At 43.3% G+C, this 19,942-nt stretch overlaps 1 protein-coding gene across 5 annotated transcripts in view; it reads left to right on the top strand.

Annotated features, from left to right (window-relative positions):
- LOC109917665 (rho GTPase-activating protein 32-like) overlaps positions 1-19,942 on the top strand; it is a 488,544-nt gene that overhangs the window by 242,907 nt on the left and 225,695 nt on the right. For all 5 annotated transcript variants that reach the window (XM_048615489.1, XM_048615490.1, XM_048615491.1 and 2 more), the window contains one exon: positions 8,992-9,083. In XM_048615489.1, coding sequence (XP_048471446.1) covers positions 8,992-9,083 — 92 coding nt within the window. The remainder of the gene's footprint in view (positions 1-8,991; positions 9,084-19,942) is intronic.

The following is a 19,942-nucleotide window of genomic DNA, read 5'->3' as shown; positions in this document are numbered from 1 at the left end:
TCCAGCTCCACACCTTGTTATCTCAGACTCCAGCATCGGCAGTTCCTACTATCTCTGCACATTAGGTGGATTGTCCATGTTAAATTGCCCATGGTGTCCAGGGATATGCGGACTAGGTGGATTAGTCACGGTCAATGCAGGGTTACTGGGGTAGGTTGGGAGACCTGGGTTTGGGTGTGGTGCTCTTCAGAGGGGTCGATGTGGACTCAATAGGCCGAATGGTCTCTCTCTCTCCGCACTGTAGGGATTCTAGATTTAATTCTTGATTTGTATGTTTATATTTGTACGATGTCAAAACCCACTGCAGCATCTGGTGAATTTAAATTGAATCAATCAGATATGTCTAAAGTAAAACCTGGTATCAGTATTGGTAACCATGAAACTATTGTTTGTCACAAAAACACATTGGGTATGCTCAAAATCTTTAGGGAAGGAACTGTGGCACCTTTACCAACTGCGACGTATCTGTGACATCAGTCAGGTGTTTGACTCTTAACTGCTCTGTAAAATGGCCCAGCAAGCCAGTCAGTCAGATTTATTCAAGAAGGCAGGTCTCCGTGAAGGTCCTATTTTCTCCACCTTGCCCTTTTCTTGAGGTGCGGTGACCCTCAGGCTAAACTCCCAACCAGTTGTCTCTCTAATGAAGGAGCAGCCTTATGGTCCTCTGGAAGTATGGTGACTTTAGAAAACAGCTTAACAACACCTTGTCAATATCAATTAGTAATGAGCAATAAGTCTTGGCCTTGCCGGCCCACATCGTGTAACTGAACAAAAAGAGGGAAAATGAATAAGCAGTGACCAAAGAAACAATGATCATTAAAAGCATTTACATACCTGCATTTCAACTTCCCATTTTATCAACAAACAAGAAGGGTAAAGTTCACATATATACTGTCAACTAACAAGATTGAGATTGTGTGACCAGCTACATTTCAACTACTCCTCTTTCATTTACTAATCAGATATGCAGTTCACATCTAGATTCCCAATTTGCCAAATGTGACGAGTGACTAACATTGAGCAACACTCCAGTGAACAGCTGATTGGAGTGAATTAATTTAGATCGGGAGCTCTGACTTGTGCTAATGAAGAAATTGTTTTAAAATCACATATTGCAGTGATTTATGAGCTAATGGACATTGTGCGCACTCTCTTCTTGCTGAAATTTGAGTTAAACACCAAACACCCACAACTTTTGGCTATTCGCTATAAGGTTTGTTATGGGGACTGACAGAGGAGTTTTGAACTGAGAAAAATACTTCATACTATTGAATTTGGGGAAAATAAGGGGTCCTCTGTAAATTTAATGTAAATACAGTGTCCATTATGTTCACTAAAAGGTTAGATATCTTGTATGTGTGTCTGCAGTCTTGAAAGTGTGTATGGTCACAATATATTTGGAATGGAAGTGTATTCAACCTGTTGTAGGCTTCATTAGCAGAATTCTTTGAAAGCAGAACAGAACTGTACATTAGTAAATGCCTCCACCCAGAGATGCTATTGTTTGAAAACTGAGTGGAGGTTTAATTATTGGTGAAAGTAGTGTTTTTTATAATAGCCCAACAACACTGTACACTGTGGATTTGGGAGACAGGTAGTGAGAATGCTGGGTGGCAAATAAAATGTGTTGGCTGGTTGAGCAAAGTCACATTCATCTAACCTTAATTCTTTGGACAGTTTTCTTAGCTGCCAATTGTCTATACGAACAGTCGATTTTTCAGAATCAGTGTCCATGCTTATCAGCAGAACCACCTTGTATTAATTTACTGTTTCTATGCTGGGCTATAAGTCACTGTGACTCAGTTCCTGCGCACTGCAACTGACTCTGTGACTCCTACTTTTGGCAATGAAAGCAAGAGACGGAGATTCAATTCCACTTTGACTGTATCGCAACTTTTCCCATGATATAATATTCTAATACGAGGGAGTTATAAATCTGTATGAACAAGGTAATTGAATTGAACATTTACCTTCAAAAATGTTTAAGGAAATTCCATACCCTACTGCGATGGCCATCCCTACTGTGGTTCAGTGGCTCACAGCAAGGAGGCAGCAGCTTTCAGCCTGTTAGTAATTTTTTTGGCAGAAATGAGAACTAGACACTGGTCCGGAAACGTTTTTGATATTTTTTCCACAAGTCTCAACTCTATAATTGGATCGGCTTTTCACTTGCTGTCTTTTGAGCCTGTGTCAGTTATTCAGATCTTTTTCGGCAGTTTATTTGGTTGACATGTTCAGCTCTGTTTGAGATTTTGAAGCAATAGCTCACAAATAAGAGATACAATTTCTGTTGGTTTAATAGTCACCAACTGCCCCCTTCTGGATATTCTTTTTTTGACTAGAGGAATGGCAAGTGATTCCTCATGAGTTATTTCCTGTTCAGGTGAAATGATCTTTGCTATTTAAGCAAAAACAGATCCATGCTGATTCATTGTTTAGAGTATATACTGACTTTAATCGGTTTTGTGTGCATACTGGTTGACTGGAAGCAGTTTTGAGTGTGTACTCCGTCAATACAGTATGGAGCTGGAGGAACACAGCAGGTCAGGCAGCATCAGAGGAGCAGTAAAGTTGACCTTTCTTGATGAAGGGTCCCGACCCGAAACGTCGACTTCCCTGCTGTGATGCCGCCTGACCTGCATACTCCACCCATTCCACACTGTATTGACTGTGGCACTGCAGCATCTGCTGTTATTGCTATCTCTTGAGTGTGTACTACTTTGGATGTTGGAAAAATAATATTTTGCAAGATCCTGTACAAAGATGACACAAAACTTGGTGGCATTGTGGGGAATGTCCAAAGAGCCTTTGAATGAGTTTAGACAGGCTGTGTGTGCAAGAATATGGCAAATGTAATACAATGTGGAAAAGTGTTAGGTTATCTATTTTGGTAGGAGGAATGAATATTTAGAGTCAAAGAGCTGTACAGCATGGAAACAGCCTTTGGTCCAACTCATCCATGCTGAACAGATATCCTAAACTAATCTAGTCTCATTTAACAGTATTTAGCTTATATCCCGCTAAATCCTTCCTGTTCACGTACCCATCCAGGTTACTTTTAAATGTCATAGTTGTACCAACTGTCACCACTTCCTGTGGTAGCTCCTTCCATACACGCAACGCCCGCTGTGTGAAAAAGTTGCTGCTCAGGTCCTTTTTAAATCTTTCTCCTCTTATCTTAAACCTAGTTTTGGACTCCCCTACCCCGGGAAAAAGACCTTGGCTATCCACCCTATCCACACCCCTTATGATTTTACGAGCCTCTATAAGGTCACCCCTCATCCTCCAGCTGTCCAGGGAAAATAGCCCCAGCCTATTCAGCCTCTCACTATAACTCAAATCCTCCAACCCTGGCAACATCCTTGTAAATCTTTCCGGAATCATTTCAAATTTAACAACAACATTCCTATAGCAGGAAGACCAAATTGAATGTTGTATCCTTAAATGATGAGAGATTGGAAAGTGTTGATTTCCAAAGGGACCTTTCATAAATCACAAAGTGGGCATGTACATGCAGCACGGCAGGTGAAACCTCCATCACCCACAATAAATTCAGCCTCCAGTTTCTCTGTGTGACTGATGATGTCTGAGCTTCACTGGAGCGGTGCAGCAAATGTGAGACAGATATTGGCCAGACAGCAGGTGCAGTGTTGAAGTGGCAGGCAACTGGAAGCTCAGGGTCATTTTTGCAGAACGTAGGTGTTCTGTGAAACGGTCACTCAGTCTACACTTCGTTTCCCCAATGTAGAGGAGACCACATTGTGAGCAGCAAATGCAGTAGGCTAGATTCTGGGAAGTGTAGGTAAAGTGTTGCTTCACCTGGAAGGTGTGTTTGGGCCCTTGGACAGTGGGGAGGGAGGAGGTAAATGGGCAGGTGTTACACCTTCAGCAATTGCAGGGGAAGGTGCCGTTGAGCTGTGTGGAGGTGTATTGGGAGTGAAAGAAGAGTGGACCAGGCTGTCCTGGAGGGAATGGTCTCTGCGGAAGGCGGACAAGGGAGAGGAGGGGACTATGTGTCTGGAGATGGCGGAAATGGTGGCTAATGATCTTCTGAACGTGGATGCTGGTAGGATGTTAGGCAAGGACAAGGGGAACCTTATCACTGTTGCGGGAGGGAAGAGAGGCAGTGAGAGCCGAAGTGTGGAAGATGGGTTGGACCTGGTTGACAGCCCTTTTGACAACGGTGCTGCGGAATCCTCGGTTTAGGAAGAAGTTGGACATTTTGGAGGCATCATCGGAACATGTGTGATGGAGGTGGAGGAACTGGGAGGATGGAATGTAGTCTTTACAGGAAACAGGGTGCGATGATATATAGTCCAGGTAACTGGGAATTGTTAGGATTATAATGGATATTATAGACTACCCCCAGAAACAGAAATAGATGTCGACGAAAGGAAGGTAGGTGTCAGAGATGGACCAGGTGAAAGTGAGGGCGGGGTGGAAATTGGAAGCAAAATCAATAAAGCCTTTCCAATTCTGAATGAGAGGGAAGTAGCACCGATGATATCGTCGATATATTGGAGAAAGAGTTGTGGGTAGGGCCAGAATAGGACTGGAACAAGGAATGATCCACATAGCCCACAAAGAGACAGGCGTAACTGGAGCCCATGCAGGTATCCGTGGCCACCCCTCTGAACTGAAGAAAATTAGAGGAATTAAAAGAGAAGTTGTTCAGGGTGACGTTGAGCTCGGCCAAGTGGAGGAGGGTGGTGGTGGGTAGGGATGGTTCAGGCCTTTGTTCCACGAAGAAACAGAGATCGCTGACACCATTGTGGTAGGGAATGGACGTGTAAAGGGATTGCACATCCAAGGTGACGGCTAGAGCCTGCAAGTTGGAAATTCTGAAACTGGCGTAAAGCGTCAGGAATTGTGGATGTAAGTGGGCAGGGATTGGACCAGGAGAGAAAAGACTGAGTCACGGTAGGAAGAGGTGAGTTCTGAAGGGCAGGGGCAGGTAGAAACAATGGGTCTGGCCAGGCAGTCCTGTGTGTGGATTTTCGGAAGGAGGTAGAAGCGAGCTATTGGGGTGTTAGGATACCATCAGCTTGGAGGCAGTGGGGGAGAAATCACCAGATGAAATGAGGTCAGTGACCGTAGTTGATACAATGGCCTGATGTTCCTGGGTGGGGTCATGATCCCAGGGAGAAATGAGGAGGTATCTGAGAGCTGGCACAGAGCCTCTGTAATGCTGAGATCAATACGCTAGACTGCCAACAGCGCCACAGTTATTGGCAGGCTTAATAACAAAGGCAGGGTTGAATCTGAGCGCATGGAGTGCTGTCAGTTGTGGGGTAGATTGGTTGGAATGGGTGTGGGATGGGGCAGAGAAATTGGGATGACAAATGTTACATTGATAGCTGTCAATGAACAGGTCGAATGCAGGTCAAAGGCCAGAGGGAGGGGTCCAGGTGGAGGGAGAGTGTTTGAGGTCAGCTAATTGGTATGTGGGATGGGGAGAGGACTCTTGCCCAATGAAATGGGCACGGAGGCGAAGATGACGGAAGATGAGTTTGACCTCATGTCGGGCCTGAAATTTGTTGAGGTGTGGATGCAGAGGGATAAAGCTGAGACCTTTGTTAGGTACAGAAAGTTCAGCATTGGAGAGCGGAAGCTGAGGAGGAATGGTGAATATGCGACAGGACGTGGGGTTTGCCCCCTCCCTCCTTGGTATCCAAGGGCCCAAACATACCTTCCAGGTGAGGCAGCCCTGAGCTTTCAGTTGCTTGCCAGTTCAACACACCACCCTGTTCCCTGGCCAACATCTCTGTCTTAGGCTTGTTGCAGTGCTCCAGTGAAGCTCAATGCAAGCTGGATGAACAACATCTCATTTTCCACTTGGGCAGCCTGCAGCTTTCTGGACTCAATATCGGGTTCAATAACTTTAAGGCTTGAACTCTCCCATGTCCTAGCCCCCAAACCCACACACCAGGCCTTGTTATCACATAGTATGCTATTATACACAACCTATTGTTAGCCACTAACAGTCTCCATTAACAGCTATTCACTGTCCTAGCCAGATCGTTATACACTTTTTTGTCTATCCAACTGTTCTTCTCTCTCATGGGGCTCTATCCCCACCTTATCGTTTACTCCTTGCCCACTGCCTCCACCCTATCTTAGGCATAAAAACCGATATTTCCTAGCTACCATCAGTTCTGAGGAAGGGTCACTGGACCCGAAATATTAACTCCGATTTCTCTTCACAGATGCTGCCAGACCTGCTGAGCTTTTCCAGCAATTTTTGTTTTTGTTTCTGACTTACAGCATCTGCACATCTTTCAGGTTTTATTATGTCTTTTCAATAGTGTGCAACCAGAATTGCACACAGTATTGCATCTGTGGCCTAGCCAATGCTGTATAAAGTTGTAACAAGATTTCCTTGCTCCTATATCCTATGCCCCAGCTAATGAAGGCAAGCATCCCCTAAGATTTCTTCACCATCCTGTCTGTCTGCACTGCCACCTTCAGGATTCTATGACGTATACCAAAGTCCCTTTGTTCCTCAGTATTCCCTAGGGATCTACCATTCATTATTTCTGTCCTTATTAGACCTCTATCTCACGCTTATCAGGATTAAATTCCATCTGCCATTGCTGTGCCCAATTTACCAGCTGATAATAACAGACTGTAGCCTGAGACCTTTCTCCTTGCTATCAACAACACCACCAACTTTTGCATAATCTGTGAATTTATTCATTATACCTTCTACGCTCATATCCAAATCATTAATGTATTTTAACAGTAAGGGTCCCATCAGCAGTCCTTGTGTAACACTGCTGGTCACAGACTTCCAATCACACCCAAAAACAACCTTTCACTATCACAATTAGCCTCATATTTGCAAGCTAATTTTGGAACCAGTTTGCCAACTTACCTTGGATCCTATAGGCTCCTAACTTTTGGACCTGCCTCCCATGTGGAACTAGGACCTGAGGGAACAGCCTGAAAGTGAAGGGATGACCCTTTCGAAATGAGATGAGGAGGAATTTCTTAAGCCAGAGGATGATGAATCTGTGGAACTCATTACCACAGAAGGCTGTCAAGGCCAAGACATTGAGACGCAGGTTCTGCTTAGAAATGGCATCAAAGGTTACTGGAAGAAGGCAGGAGAATGGGTTGAGAAACACATCAGCCACCGTGGAGCAGAATCAATGGGCTGAATGGCCCAATTCTGTTCCTGTATCCTATGGTCAAATTGAATTGAATATTGAATATCCTTTATTGGCACTTGTACTCCATACAGTGAAAAGTTTTTCCAATGGCTGCCTTTTAATGGCGCTATCTTGGGTACAAGTACTCAGGTACAATCTTACAGAGTAAAAGAAATATAGTGTTATACAAATGAGGATTAAAACTAAAGCAATAGTATTACTTAGTGTCTGAGAATGAGTTAGAAATGAGGTAATTATAACACTGTGGAAAGGATTTACATTACAGTCTGGTAAAGAATTCCAAACAGTGGCAGCTCAGCACCTGGTGCCAGTCCTAAGTCCAGCAACTGTCCTGCATCACTCCACCCACCAGTCTGCTTCTCACAGGCACTCAGCAGCACCAAGCTAAGTCGCACTGTACCTAGTCACTCCATGGGCTGACCTCCATCTGGACTCGCTCTGCTGCCGTTGCTCTGGGATTCAGCCTGTGGTCGTCCTGCCGATGCTCTGGGACTTGGCTCGCCCGTGCTCACTCTCCTATGCTGGGTGAAAAATGTGAAGATTATTTTACTCAGCAAGTTCTGAGGATCTTGAACAGACTGAGCAGCAGCTGGGTGCAGATGCAGCAGATATTCTCAAAATAGATTTGGTATTTAACTTTTTAAGGAACGGTTTTGACTATGGGCAAAGGACAGTGGAGTTGGCCTTGTGGAGAGTTATGGACTCTGACAAGTTTTGGATGAACCAATGTGCAAAAAGTGTCACCACTTTGAGATCTGGGTTTTGGATCTTGCATGGCCCTTGGAGTCACAGTGGTCCATCTGTAATTTTGAGAACGATGTGGAATAGATATTTGGAGAGGTGTGTCACGCTGCAAGGTAGAAGCAAACAGGCAAGTTGGGAATGGGTGACTACCAGACAGTTAAACAGGAATAGGCAGATAACGTAGGTGTACTTAAGAGTTCCTACTCAACAATCAGTTTTCTATTCTGGATATTGGAGAGGGTGACAGATATGGAACGTGCTGCCTGAGAAGGTGGTGGAGGTAGGTACTCCCACAACATTGAACGAGCATCTGGATGAGAACTTAAAATGCCAGGACATAGGCTATGGACCAAGTACAGGTAAGTGAGATTAGTATAGTTGGGTGATTGTTGGTCAACATATACCTGGTTGGATGCTGCATGACTCTAAGTTAGTTAAACGTGAGTTTCCCTTAACAAATCCTTCCTTGCTGTGCCAAATTTTCCATGGGACTGTTAATTCAATCCCAGATAATTGTTTCTACCAATTGAGGATACATTAAAGAAGTTTCCTTGGAGAGAAGACTAAGAGGAGATTTGATACAAGTTTTCAAAATCATGGTTGACTTGGACAGAGTAAATGGGTAGAAACTGTTCCTGCTTATGAAAAGATAAAGAACGAGGCAAGTGGTTTGCATAAGAAGCAAATGCAAGGTGAGAGAAATCATTTTCACAAGCAAGTAATTAAGTCATGAAATGCACTGCCTGGACATGTGATAGAAGCAGGTTTGATTGACACATTCAAGAAGCATTAGATGTTATTTAAACAGAAATATGCAGGCAATTGGGCAAAGGCAGGAGATGGCCAACAAATCAAAATGCTCAGAGAGATGGGCTGAATAGTCTTGTTTTGCAGTGTAATGATTCTGTAATTGATTTCAAAGAATTAAGGTAAGAGTGGACTTATGAGGGTGAATACCAGCTCGAATCAGTTGGACTGAATGGTTTGCTTATTTTTCAGTAAACCTCTGTTTAAAAAAAATATGAACCTTGTGTGAATGCTCTGAACACTGATCAGTTTCTTATTCTGGTTGTAGGCGAGGAGCGCTGACCTTCCTGATCTCCCTGGAGAACTCCCTCTCCGCCCGTGTGGAAGCACTGCCAGCATGAAAGTCAAACATGTTAAAAAGTAAGAATGCATTTGTCGCTGTTGACACAGTTCGGGCACGCCTGGCTGGCTTCTGTTTTGAATAATAAATTGTGTATCAGCCAATATCTCACTGACCTTTTCACTGCGCTAGTCAGACTGTAGCTCAGCATCTCATCGACCACCTTCTCAACTATAAGATATAGGAGCAGAATTGGGTCATTTAGTCTATCAAGTCTGCTCCTCCATTTGATTATCACTGATATGTTTCTCAACCCCATTTTGCTGCCTTCTCCTCTTCAATGTGGTTCCTTTGTTCTTTTCCGCTTAATGAAAAATGTAATGCTTCCTCTGATTTGGAATACTGCCACAGTTGATGGTTTTTGAATAATATATTTATGTTTTTCACAGGTTATAATGAAATTTAAACACTTTAAAGAATGTTATTGTCGCCTATTTTGCATCATTTGGGTGTCAGTGTGCATTGTTTAGGTAGAGACTGAAGTCAAAAATCAAACATTATGTATCCTCATCAGTGTTCTTTTGTATGTTTTGACTGGGTGGATTTAATTGCATCCATCCCAATAAAATTGTTGGTTTTTTTGGAAGGACACAAATAGATGGGAAACTCCTGGTATGTCATGTCTAGGATTGAAAGTGATGAAAACAAGACAACAATACAAGTTGTTAAAGAAAGCAGAGCTAAGTCAGCACTGAACAAAAAAAAAAAACTGGAAATCTAAAACAAGAGCAGGTAGAGAAACCTAGCATGTGTGGCAACATCTGTGGAGAGAAAGCAAAGTTAACATTTTGGCTCCAGTGACCCTTCTACAGAATTGATTGTAGCTAGGGAAAAAAGGCATATATACTGATGATTTCTTTTTGGAGGGGGTTTGCGGAGTGATAAAGGGAATATCTCAGCGCTGAATCTACTTTTCAACCCAGCCTTGACAGCCTTCCACAGTAAAGAATTCCACCGATTCAGTACCCTCTAAGAGAAAATTCCTCCTCATTTCTGTCTTAAACCTATGACCCTTACGTTGAGATTTTGCTCGCTGGTAATCTGAATATATAGGAACTCCCCCCTCTGGTGGGAGAGTTCAGAACAATTAGAGTCATAGTCTCGTAGTCCCATCAAGTTTGAACAGACCTATCTACATTGGTCCCATTTTCCAGCACTTAACCTACAGTTTTGAATGTTATGACGTTTCAAATGCTTGTCCACATACTTTTTAAAGTTTGAGAGGTTTCCTGTTCCTGCTATCCTCCTAGATAGTGCATTCAAGATTTCCATCACCCTCTAGACAAAAATATTTGTTCGCAAAATTTCATTTTGCCCTCCTAGCCTTGAGTTTAAAATTATGCCTTCTCATTATTGATCCTTCAACTAAGAGGAACAGCTGCTTTCTATTTACCCTATCCGTGCCCCTCATTATCTTACACACCTCACTCTGGTACCACCTCAGCCTTCTCTGTTCTAAAGAAAGGATTCTGGGTGATTCAAGATGGAGGATGGGAAAAATTTGTGGCTGCAACAGCTGCTCCTTTTTTGAGGTATTTTCAATATTGGAGCTGATTTCTTTGAATTCTAGGAGCAGTAATTACTGTTTTATAAGCTGTTGCATTTTTTTTGGAACTTTGGGGGAAAAAGTCAAAACAATGGCACTTTTAAAAAGGAGGAAGGGAGACAAAGGCGGTGACCACATGGTGAGAAATGAATCAACAGAGAAAGAAACCTCCACAACTACTGCCCCTGCTCTTTGATTTAAAGTACCTCTGGACATCAAAGGTCCTCTAAGAAAAATAAACAGACAGTGATATTCACAGCTGACCTTGGAGAAACCTGTGTGGGGAGATCACAGCAAGGGAGCAGCTAAGTGGCTAGTTTTTTTTGATAAATCTAGAATAGTGCTTAGAGTGGGTTCTTTTTGATTATGTTTTTATTGAGATCTGTCTCTTCATTAAACTTTAAAAATATAAAACATAAGTGCTAAGTTAGCCTTGAGCAGTGTTTTTAGAGCAGTAAGACTGCTGTTTTCTGGGTCTGTAGATTCTTAAGGTGCAAGGATGGCCTTTAACAAAGTAATGTGCTCTTCCTGTCGGATGTGGGTGATTAGGGAGAGTTTCCATGTTGATGATGATTATGTCTGCACCAAGTATGCTTGGTTGTGAATCCTATCGGATTGCATGGATCAGTTGGAGTGGCAGTTGTAGGCAATGAGGAATTTACAGGAACTAGGGGTGTGATGGATGGCAGTTGCAGGTAGGGAGATAAACTGAAGATACAGTCAGGTGAATGGGTGACCTCCAGGAAAGGTAGGAGAAGGAGGCAAGTAGTGTAGGAACCTCCTGTGGCTATTACCATCTCAAACAAGTGTATTGTTTTTGAAAATGTAGGGGGTGATGGACTCTCAAGGGAATGTAGCGCTGACAGCCACGTTTCTGGTGCTGAGACTGGCTCTGATGTAATGAGGGGTACATCAGGTTCCAAGCAGTTGATAGTGAGAAGGGACTCTCTAGTCAGAGGCACAGACAAGTATTTCTGCAGCTGACAGCGAGACATCAGAATGGTGTGTTGCCTCCCTGGATCCAGGATCAAAGATATCTTGGAAAGGGTGCAGAATGTCCTCAAAGGCAAGAATGACAGGAAGGTGTAAAGACAAGATTCTGAGGAGAGAATATAGGAAGTTAGGCAGGAATTTAAAAAAGAGGTCCTCGAGGGTGGTAATATCTGGATTACTCCTGGTGCCACAAACTAGTGACTGTAGGAACAGGAGGATAGAGCAGATGAATACATGGCTGAGGATTTAGTGCAGGGCAGAAGGATTCACATTTTTTTGGAATGCTGGAATTTCTTCTGGGGTAGGAGTGACCTGTATAAAAAGGATGGATTGCACCTGAATTGGAAGGGGACCAATATGCTGGTGGGGAGATTTGCTCGAACTGTGTTTGTGTCCGTGTTTGTGTTTGTGTCCATGCAGGAAGGAGATAGTGAGGAAAGAGATTGGTCTGAGACTGATACAGTTGGGAAAAGGAGCAAGTCAAACAGTCAGGGCAGCAGGAACAAAGTAGAGAATGAGGTAGGGCTGATAAATTAAGCTGCAATTATTTCAATGCAAGAGGCCGGACAGGTAAGGCACGTGAACTCACGGCATGTTTGGGAACATGGGACTGGGATATCATAGCAATTATAGAGATGTCGCTCAGGGATGGACAGGACTGACAGCTTAATGTTCCAGGGTGTAGATGCTACAGGAAGGATGGAAAAGGAAGCAAGAGAGGAGGGGGAATGGAGTTTTTAAGGATTTCATTACTGCTGTACTTACGGAGGATATTCCTGGAATATGTCCAGCGAAGTTATTTGCGTGGGCCTGAGAAATAAGAAGAAGATGATCACCTTCTTGGGATTGTGCTGTAGACCCCCAATAATCAGCAGGAAATTGAGAAACCAATTTATAAGGTGGCCTCAGTTATTGTGAGAATACTAGAGTGGTTATGGTAGAGGATTTTAATTTTTCAAACATAGACTGGGACAGCCATAAGTGTTAAACGCTTGGATAGAGAGGAATTTAAGTGTGCACAAGAAAGTTTTCTGATTCAATATGTTGATGTGCCTGCTAGAGAAGCTGCAAAACTTGACCTACGCTTACGAAATACGGCAGGACAGGTGACTGAGGTGTCAGTGGGGAAACACTTTGAGGCCAGTGACCATAATTCTATTAGTTTTAAAATAGTGATGGAAAAGGATGGACCACATCTTAAAGTTAAAGTTCCAAAGTGGAGGAAGGCCAATTTTAATGATGTCAGGTAAGAACTTTCAAAAGTTGATTGGGGGCGGACATTTGCAGCTAAATGGACGGCTGGAAAATGGGAAGCCTTCAAAAATGAGATAACGAGAGTCTAGAGACAGTATGTTCCTGTTAGGTTGAAGGGCAAGGCTGGTAGGTGTAGGGAATGCTGGATGAGTGGAGAAATTGAGGTTTTGGTCAAGAAAAAGAAGGAAGCATAGGTCAGGTATAGACAGCAGAGATCGAGTGAATTCCTAGAAGAGTATAAATACAGTAGGAGTAAACTTAAGAGGGAAATCAGGAGGGCAAAAAGGGGACATGAAATAGTTTTGGCAAACAGGGTTAAGGAGAATCCAAAGGGATTCTACAGATATATTAAGGTTAAAAGGGTAACTAGGGAGAGAATAGGGCCCCTTAAAGATCAGCAAGGACACCTATGTGTGGAACCGCAGGAGGTGGGGGAAGATACTATACGAGTATTTTGCATCAGTGTTTACTGTGGAAAAGGACATGGATGATAGAGAACATGGGGAAATAAATAGTGACATTTAGAAAAATGTCCATATTACAGAGGAGGTGGTGCTGAATGTCTTAAAATGCATAAAGTGGATAAATGCCTGGGACCTGATCAGGTGTACCCTAGAACTCTGTGGGAAGCCAGGGAAGTGATTCCTGGGCCCCTTGCTGAGATATTTATATCATTGATAGCCACAGGTGAGGTGCCAGATGACTGGAGGTTGGCCAGCGTCGTGCCACTATTTAAGGAAGGTGGTAAGGAAAAGCCAGGGAACTGTACACCAGTAAGCCTGACATGGGTGGTGTGCAAACTTTTAACATGTTCATTCACAGGATGAGGGCGTCACTGGCTAGGCCATTTATTGCCCATCCCTAATTGCCTGGAGGGTAGTTAAGAGTCAACCACATTTCTGTAGGTCTGGAGTCGCATGTAGGCTGGACCAGGTAAGAATGGCAGTGTCCTTCCCTAAAGGACATTAGTGAACCAGATGGGTTTTTCCGACAATTGGCAATGGATTCATGGCCATCATTAGCATCTTAATTCCATGGTGGGGTGTTTCAAACCCAGGTCCCCAGAACATTACCTGGGTCTCCAGATTAACAGTCTAATGGTAATACCACTAGACCATTGCCTCCCCTGAAGTTGTTGAGGGAACCCTGAGGTACAGGATTTACATGTATTTGGAAAGGCACGGATTGATTAGGGATAGTCAACGTGGCTTTGTGTGTGAGAAATCGTGTCTCACTAACTGGATTGAATTTTTTGAAGAAAAAGCAGAGTATTGATGAGGGCAGAGCGGTGGATGTGACCTATATGACTTTAGTAAGGCATTCAACAAGGTTCCTCATGGTAGACTGGTTAGCAAAGTAGAGGACAGAGGGTGGTGGTGGAAGGTTGCTTTTCAGACTGGAGGCTTGCGACCAGTGGTGTGCCACAAAGATCATTGCTGGGTCCACTGCTTTTCGTCATTTTGATTTGGATGTGAACATGGGAGCTTTAGTTACAGTATGTTTGCAGATGACACCAAAATTGGAGGTGTAGTGGACAACAAAGAAGGTTACCACAGAGTACAACGGGATTTTGATGTGATGGGCCAATGGGCCGAGGAGTGGCAGATGGAGTTTAATTTAGATCAATATGAGGTGTTGCATTTTGGAAAGGCAAATCAGGGCAGGACTTATACACTTAATGGTAAGGTCCTGGGGAGTGTTGCTGAACAAAGAGACCTCAGAGTGCAGGTTCATAGTTCCTTGAAAGTGGAATCGCAGGTAGATAGCTTAGTGAAGAACGCGTTGGGTATACTTGCCTTTATTGGTCAGAGCATTGATTATCGGAGTTGGGAGGTCATGTTGTGGCTATACAGGGCAATGGTTAGGCCACCTTTGGAGTATTGAGTGCAATTCTGGTCTCCCTGCTATAGGAAGGATGTTGTGAAATTTGAAAGGGTTCAGAAAAGATTTGAGGATGTTGCCAGGGTTGGAGGGTTTGAGCAACAGGGAGAGGCTGAATAGGCTGGGGCTATTTTCCCTAGAGTGTCAGAGGCTGAGGGGTGACCTTATAGAGGTTTACAAAATCTTGAGGGTCATAGATAGGATAAATAGGCAAGGTCTTTTCCCTGGGGTGGGGGAGTCCAAAACTAGAGGGCATAGGTTTGAGGTGAGAGGGGAAAGATATAAAAGGGACCTAAGGGGCAACTTTTTCACACGGAGGTGGTGCGTATATGGGATGAGTTGCCAGAGGAAGTGGTGGAGGCTGACACGATTACAACATTTAAAATGCATCTGGATTGATATATGAATAGGAAAGGCTTGGAGGGATATGGGCCAAATGCTGGCAGATGGAACTAGATTTATATAGGATATCTGGATGGCATGGAATAGTTGAACCAAAGGGTCTGTTTCTGTGCTGTATACGTGTATGACTCTGTGACTCTGAAACAACCTGAGACTTTATATTGTCTCTCATAGCTAAAATGATCCAACATGGAACAAAAATCTGAAATTAAAGCCAGGCCTTTGAGGAATGTTGTCAAAAAGTGTTTCTTCACTGGATAGTGGAACAGATTATGGAAATTTAGTCTATCGTCTATTGAAAATTTCAAGTCTGATTTTTTGTTTGGTAAGGCTATTAGTGTTACGATACCAGAGCAGATACATTGAATTAAGGTACAGATTAGCTATGAACTAACCAAATGACTTACTCCCCTCCCTTTTTTCCTTTCTCTGTCGGGGCTACAAGTCTACACCGTCCCCAGGTGTTAGCCATATGTTACTGTGTTTTCCGTGTAGAAATCAGCAACCTTTCTGGAGGCAGGCTTTCTTCCTCCTTGTTGTATAAGTCCACACTGTGCCTGAGAGTTTGCTCATCTCTCTGAGCACTTTGCTGCAATGGCCAAGCATTTTCTCCCCCTTAAGTCAACTAGGCATGTAAAAAGTTGGCAGAGGCTTGCTGTTAATTGCTGCACCCAGACTGATAGGACAGTTCTATGTAATTGCGTCCAGTAAGTAGGCTGCTGTGAGATGCTGTGTGACAATCTGTTTAGTTTTATAGTGAACTTTAGATCTGAATGAAAAGCTGACACTTTATTGACTGGGACTCGATTCTTGCTGTGGGATTTTGGCTCGTTCCCAGGCTCAGTTCTTGGCCCTCTGACCTAATTTATGCATCATGCAGACAATGAAGTATTTACCTTGTAGCAGCTTTAGTGATCAGTGCTGCGGAGAAAGTAGGAAGGATCTCAAACAGGGAGTGAGGAGGACTAAAAGGACCCATGAAGTGACTTTGACCAGCAGGATTAAGGAGAATTCCAAGGCATTTTATACATATATTAGGAGCAAGAGGGTAGCTAAAGAAAGCATAGGCCCACTGAAGGATAAAGGAGGGATGTTATGTGTGGAGCCAGAGGAAATGGGTGAGATCCTTAATGACTACTTTACATCGGTATTCACCAGACAGAGGGACATGATGTTGAGGTGAGGGAAAGTTGTGTAAATATTCTCAGACAGGTCAACATGATGGAGGAGGTGGTGTTGGGTGTCTTGAAGTGCATTAAAGTAGACAAGACCCCAGATGGGATCCATCCCAGGATACCATGGGAGGCAAGTGAGGAAATAGCTGGGGCCTTAACAGATACCTTTGCAACCTCTTTGGCATCAGACTAGTTTCCAGAGGACTAGAGAATGGCCAATGTTGTTCCTTTTCTGCAAGAAGGGAGACAAATAATCCAGGTATTTACAGGCCAATGAGCTTGACGTAAGCAGTGGGGAAGCTGTTGGAGAAGGTAATGAGAAACAGGATTCATTCACATTTGTGAGTGAATGGACTTGTTAATGATAGGCAGCATGCGTTTGTGCGGGAAGTCAGCTCTCACCAACTTGATTGAGTTTTTTGAGGGGGGATGGGTGCAGATCTGGTAGAGATCTACTAAATTATGAGGCATAGCTAGACTGGATACTTGGATGCTTATTTCCAGGGTGAAAAGGTCAAATACAAGAGAGCAGAGGTTCAAGGTGAGGGGGGAAATATTTAAGGGAGAAGTGCGAGGAAAGGTTTTCACACAGAAGGTGCCTGGAATGCACTGCATTATTGGCTGATAACCATACCTGTAGGAATTCTTGTGCGTGTCTGTTACATTGTCCCAGTTAAACCATAGTAGCCCAAGCCAAACATTGACACGCAAGACAATTCTTAGAGGCGTGGTTCTCAACCCATAATGCAATCAACAAACACATAAATGACTCAACTCACCATAACAGACCAGACAGTATAGATTCCAAGCAGAGTAGAACAACATCGCTTCATTGGAGGCCTCATTGATGATGTCAGCTAGCATGATGACGAAACTTCTGAATGAAAACAAGCCAGCTCGACGAGCAAGTCAACAACCTCACCCACAACCCATGCTACAAATCTTTGCAAACGCCTTAAATAGAATAATACAGCTTGCAAACAGACCCTTCAATCCAATTCATCCATGCCTACCAGGTTTACTAAACTGAACTGTAAATCTTTTTTGCACCCTTTCCAGTTTAATAACATCCTTCCTATAGTAGAGTGATCAGAATTGTATGCAGTACTCCAAATATGGCCTTACCAATGTCTTGGTCAGCTGTAGTATGATGCCCAACTCCTGTATTCAGTGCTCTGACTCATGGAGGCAAGCATGCCAAATGACTTCTGCGCCACCCTGTTTATAGAATCCCAAAGTGTCAAAGCAGGCTATTTAGCCAATTGAGTCCACACTGATCCTCTGAATACTAGAGGGCATAGGTTTAAGGTGAGAGGAAGAAAGTTTAAAGGAGATTGCGAGGCAAGGTTTTTTTATACAGAGGGTGGTGGGTACCTGGAATGTGCTACTAGGGGCGGTGGTAGAAGCAGATATGATAATTTTTAGATGGACATAACCAGGCATTGAATAGAAGATTATGGAGGGACATGTGCAGGCAGATAGGATTAGTTTAGGACAGCATCATGGTCAGTACAGACATGGTGGGCTGAAGGGGCCTGTTTCTGCGCTGTACTGTTCTATATTCTGAGCACGAGAGGAATTTAGAATGTGCAAGAGGGAACTTTAAAGGGTAAGTAGGAGAGCTAATATGGGATAATGGCAGGAAAAATAAAGGAAAATACTAAACACACAAACCAAAAAACTGCAGATGTTGGATGTCAGAAACAAAAATGAGAATTGCTTGAAGAGGAGAAAGCAGAGTTAATATTTCGGGTCCAGTGACCTTTTTTCAAAATGGAAAAAATATCCGAAGTTGTTTTACAGGTTCATTACATTGCAGGTAAAAAGATAATAAAGAAACGAGTATGGCTCATTAGGACTACAATTTGTGGAGCAATTGGAGCATGAGGATGTAAGCAGGATTCTAAATGAATACTTTCAGTCAGTGTTCAGTTATGTGAGGGATGATATAGGTATAGAAATCAGGAAGAAGGTTTGTGATAAAATGAGAAATTATTAGAAAACAAGGAGATTGAGTGGTTTAGTAGCTTAAAAGTAGATAATTCTCCAGGGCCAGGTGAAATGTATCCTAGATTGTTGAGTAAAGCAAGGGAGGAAATAGCAGAGGCACTTGTAAAAATTTTTCAATTCCTCTCTGACTGCAGGAAAGGTGTTGGAGAATTGGAGGACAGTCAATGTGGTACTGTTATTCAAAAAGGGAGGAAGGGATAAACCATGAAACTATAGGCCAGTCAGTCTAACTTCAGTGGTGAGGAAACCATTGGTATCAATTCTGAGGGCCAGAAGTAATCTTTATTTACAGAGACAGGGATTAATCAAGCATAATCAGTATGGTTTTGTTAAGGAAGGTTATGTCTGACCAACTTGAATGAATTTTTTGAAGCAGTGACCAGGTGTGTAGATGAGGGCATTGTATTTGATGTAGTCAGCTTGGACTTCAGCAGGGCTTTTGATTAGGTCGCACAAGGGAGACTGATACCGAAGTTAAGAGCCTGTGAGATCCAAGGAAATTTGGCAAATTGGATCCACAATTAGCTGAGTGGCAAGAAGCAGAGGGTGATGGTTGATGTTTTTCTGACTGGAAGCCTGTGTCCAGTGGGGCCCCAGAGGGATTAGTGTTGGAGCCCTTGCTGTTTGTGGTTTATTTAATTGATTTAGACTTGAAGGTAGGAGGGTTGATCAGTAAGTTTGCAGGAGATACAAAAATTGGAGGGGCATTAAACAGTAAGGATGATAGCCTTGGACTACAAGAGAATATAGACAGACTGGTCAGATGGGCTGATCAGTGGCAAATGGAATTCAGACCAGTTAAATGTCAGGTGATACACTTGTGTTGTACAAAAAAGGCAAGGCATTGCATGATGAATGGTAGGATCCTGGGAAGCACAAAGGATCAGAGGGACTTTGGGATGCATCTACACTGGTCCCTTAAGGTATCAAGACAGATGGATAAAGTGGTGAAGAAGGCACATGGTGTGCTTGCCTTTATTAATTGGAGTTTAGAGTTTAATTGGAGGTGGGTTTTGCTGGAACTATACAAAATGTTTAGGCCACTGCTAGGGTATGGTGTGCAGTTCTGGAATCCACACTACAGGAGGGATGTGATAGCACTGGAGAGGCTGCAGAGGAGATTTACAAGGATGTTGCCTGGTGAGTTTGTTATGAAGAGAGATTGATGATTTTGTTAGAGCAGAGGAGTTTGAGAGGGCATTGTACAGAGGTATAAAATTGACGGCAGAAACGGAGGAGACAGGAAGGAAGGATTTTATCTCTTGGTGGAGGGATCAATGACTGGAGGACATAGATTTAACGTAAGGGGCAGAAGGTTCAGAGGAGATATGAGGAAAAACATTTTTACCCAGAGGGTGATGGGGTTCGGAATTTATAACCATTAAGGTTGATTGAGGCAAAAACCCTCATAACATTTAAGAAGTATTTAGATGTGCTGTTGCAGTGCCAAGGCATGCAAAGCGATGGGCCAAGTGCTGGAAAATAGGATTAGAATAGTAAGGTGTAGTAGGAACTGCCGATGCTGGAGAATCTGAGATAACAAGGTGTAGAGCTGGATGAACACAGCAGGCCAAGCAGCATCAGAGGAGCAGGAAAGCTGATGTTTCGGGTCTGGACC

This window comes from Rhincodon typus, chromosome 32 (assembly GCF_021869965.1).
Source record: "Rhincodon typus isolate 14 chromosome 32, sRhiTyp1.1, whole genome shotgun sequence".
Taxonomy (NCBI): Eukaryota; Metazoa; Chordata; class Chondrichthyes; order Orectolobiformes; family Rhincodontidae; genus Rhincodon; species Rhincodon typus.
Note: the sequence above shows the minus strand (reverse complement) of the source record. Positions and strands in the feature narration are given on the sequence as shown.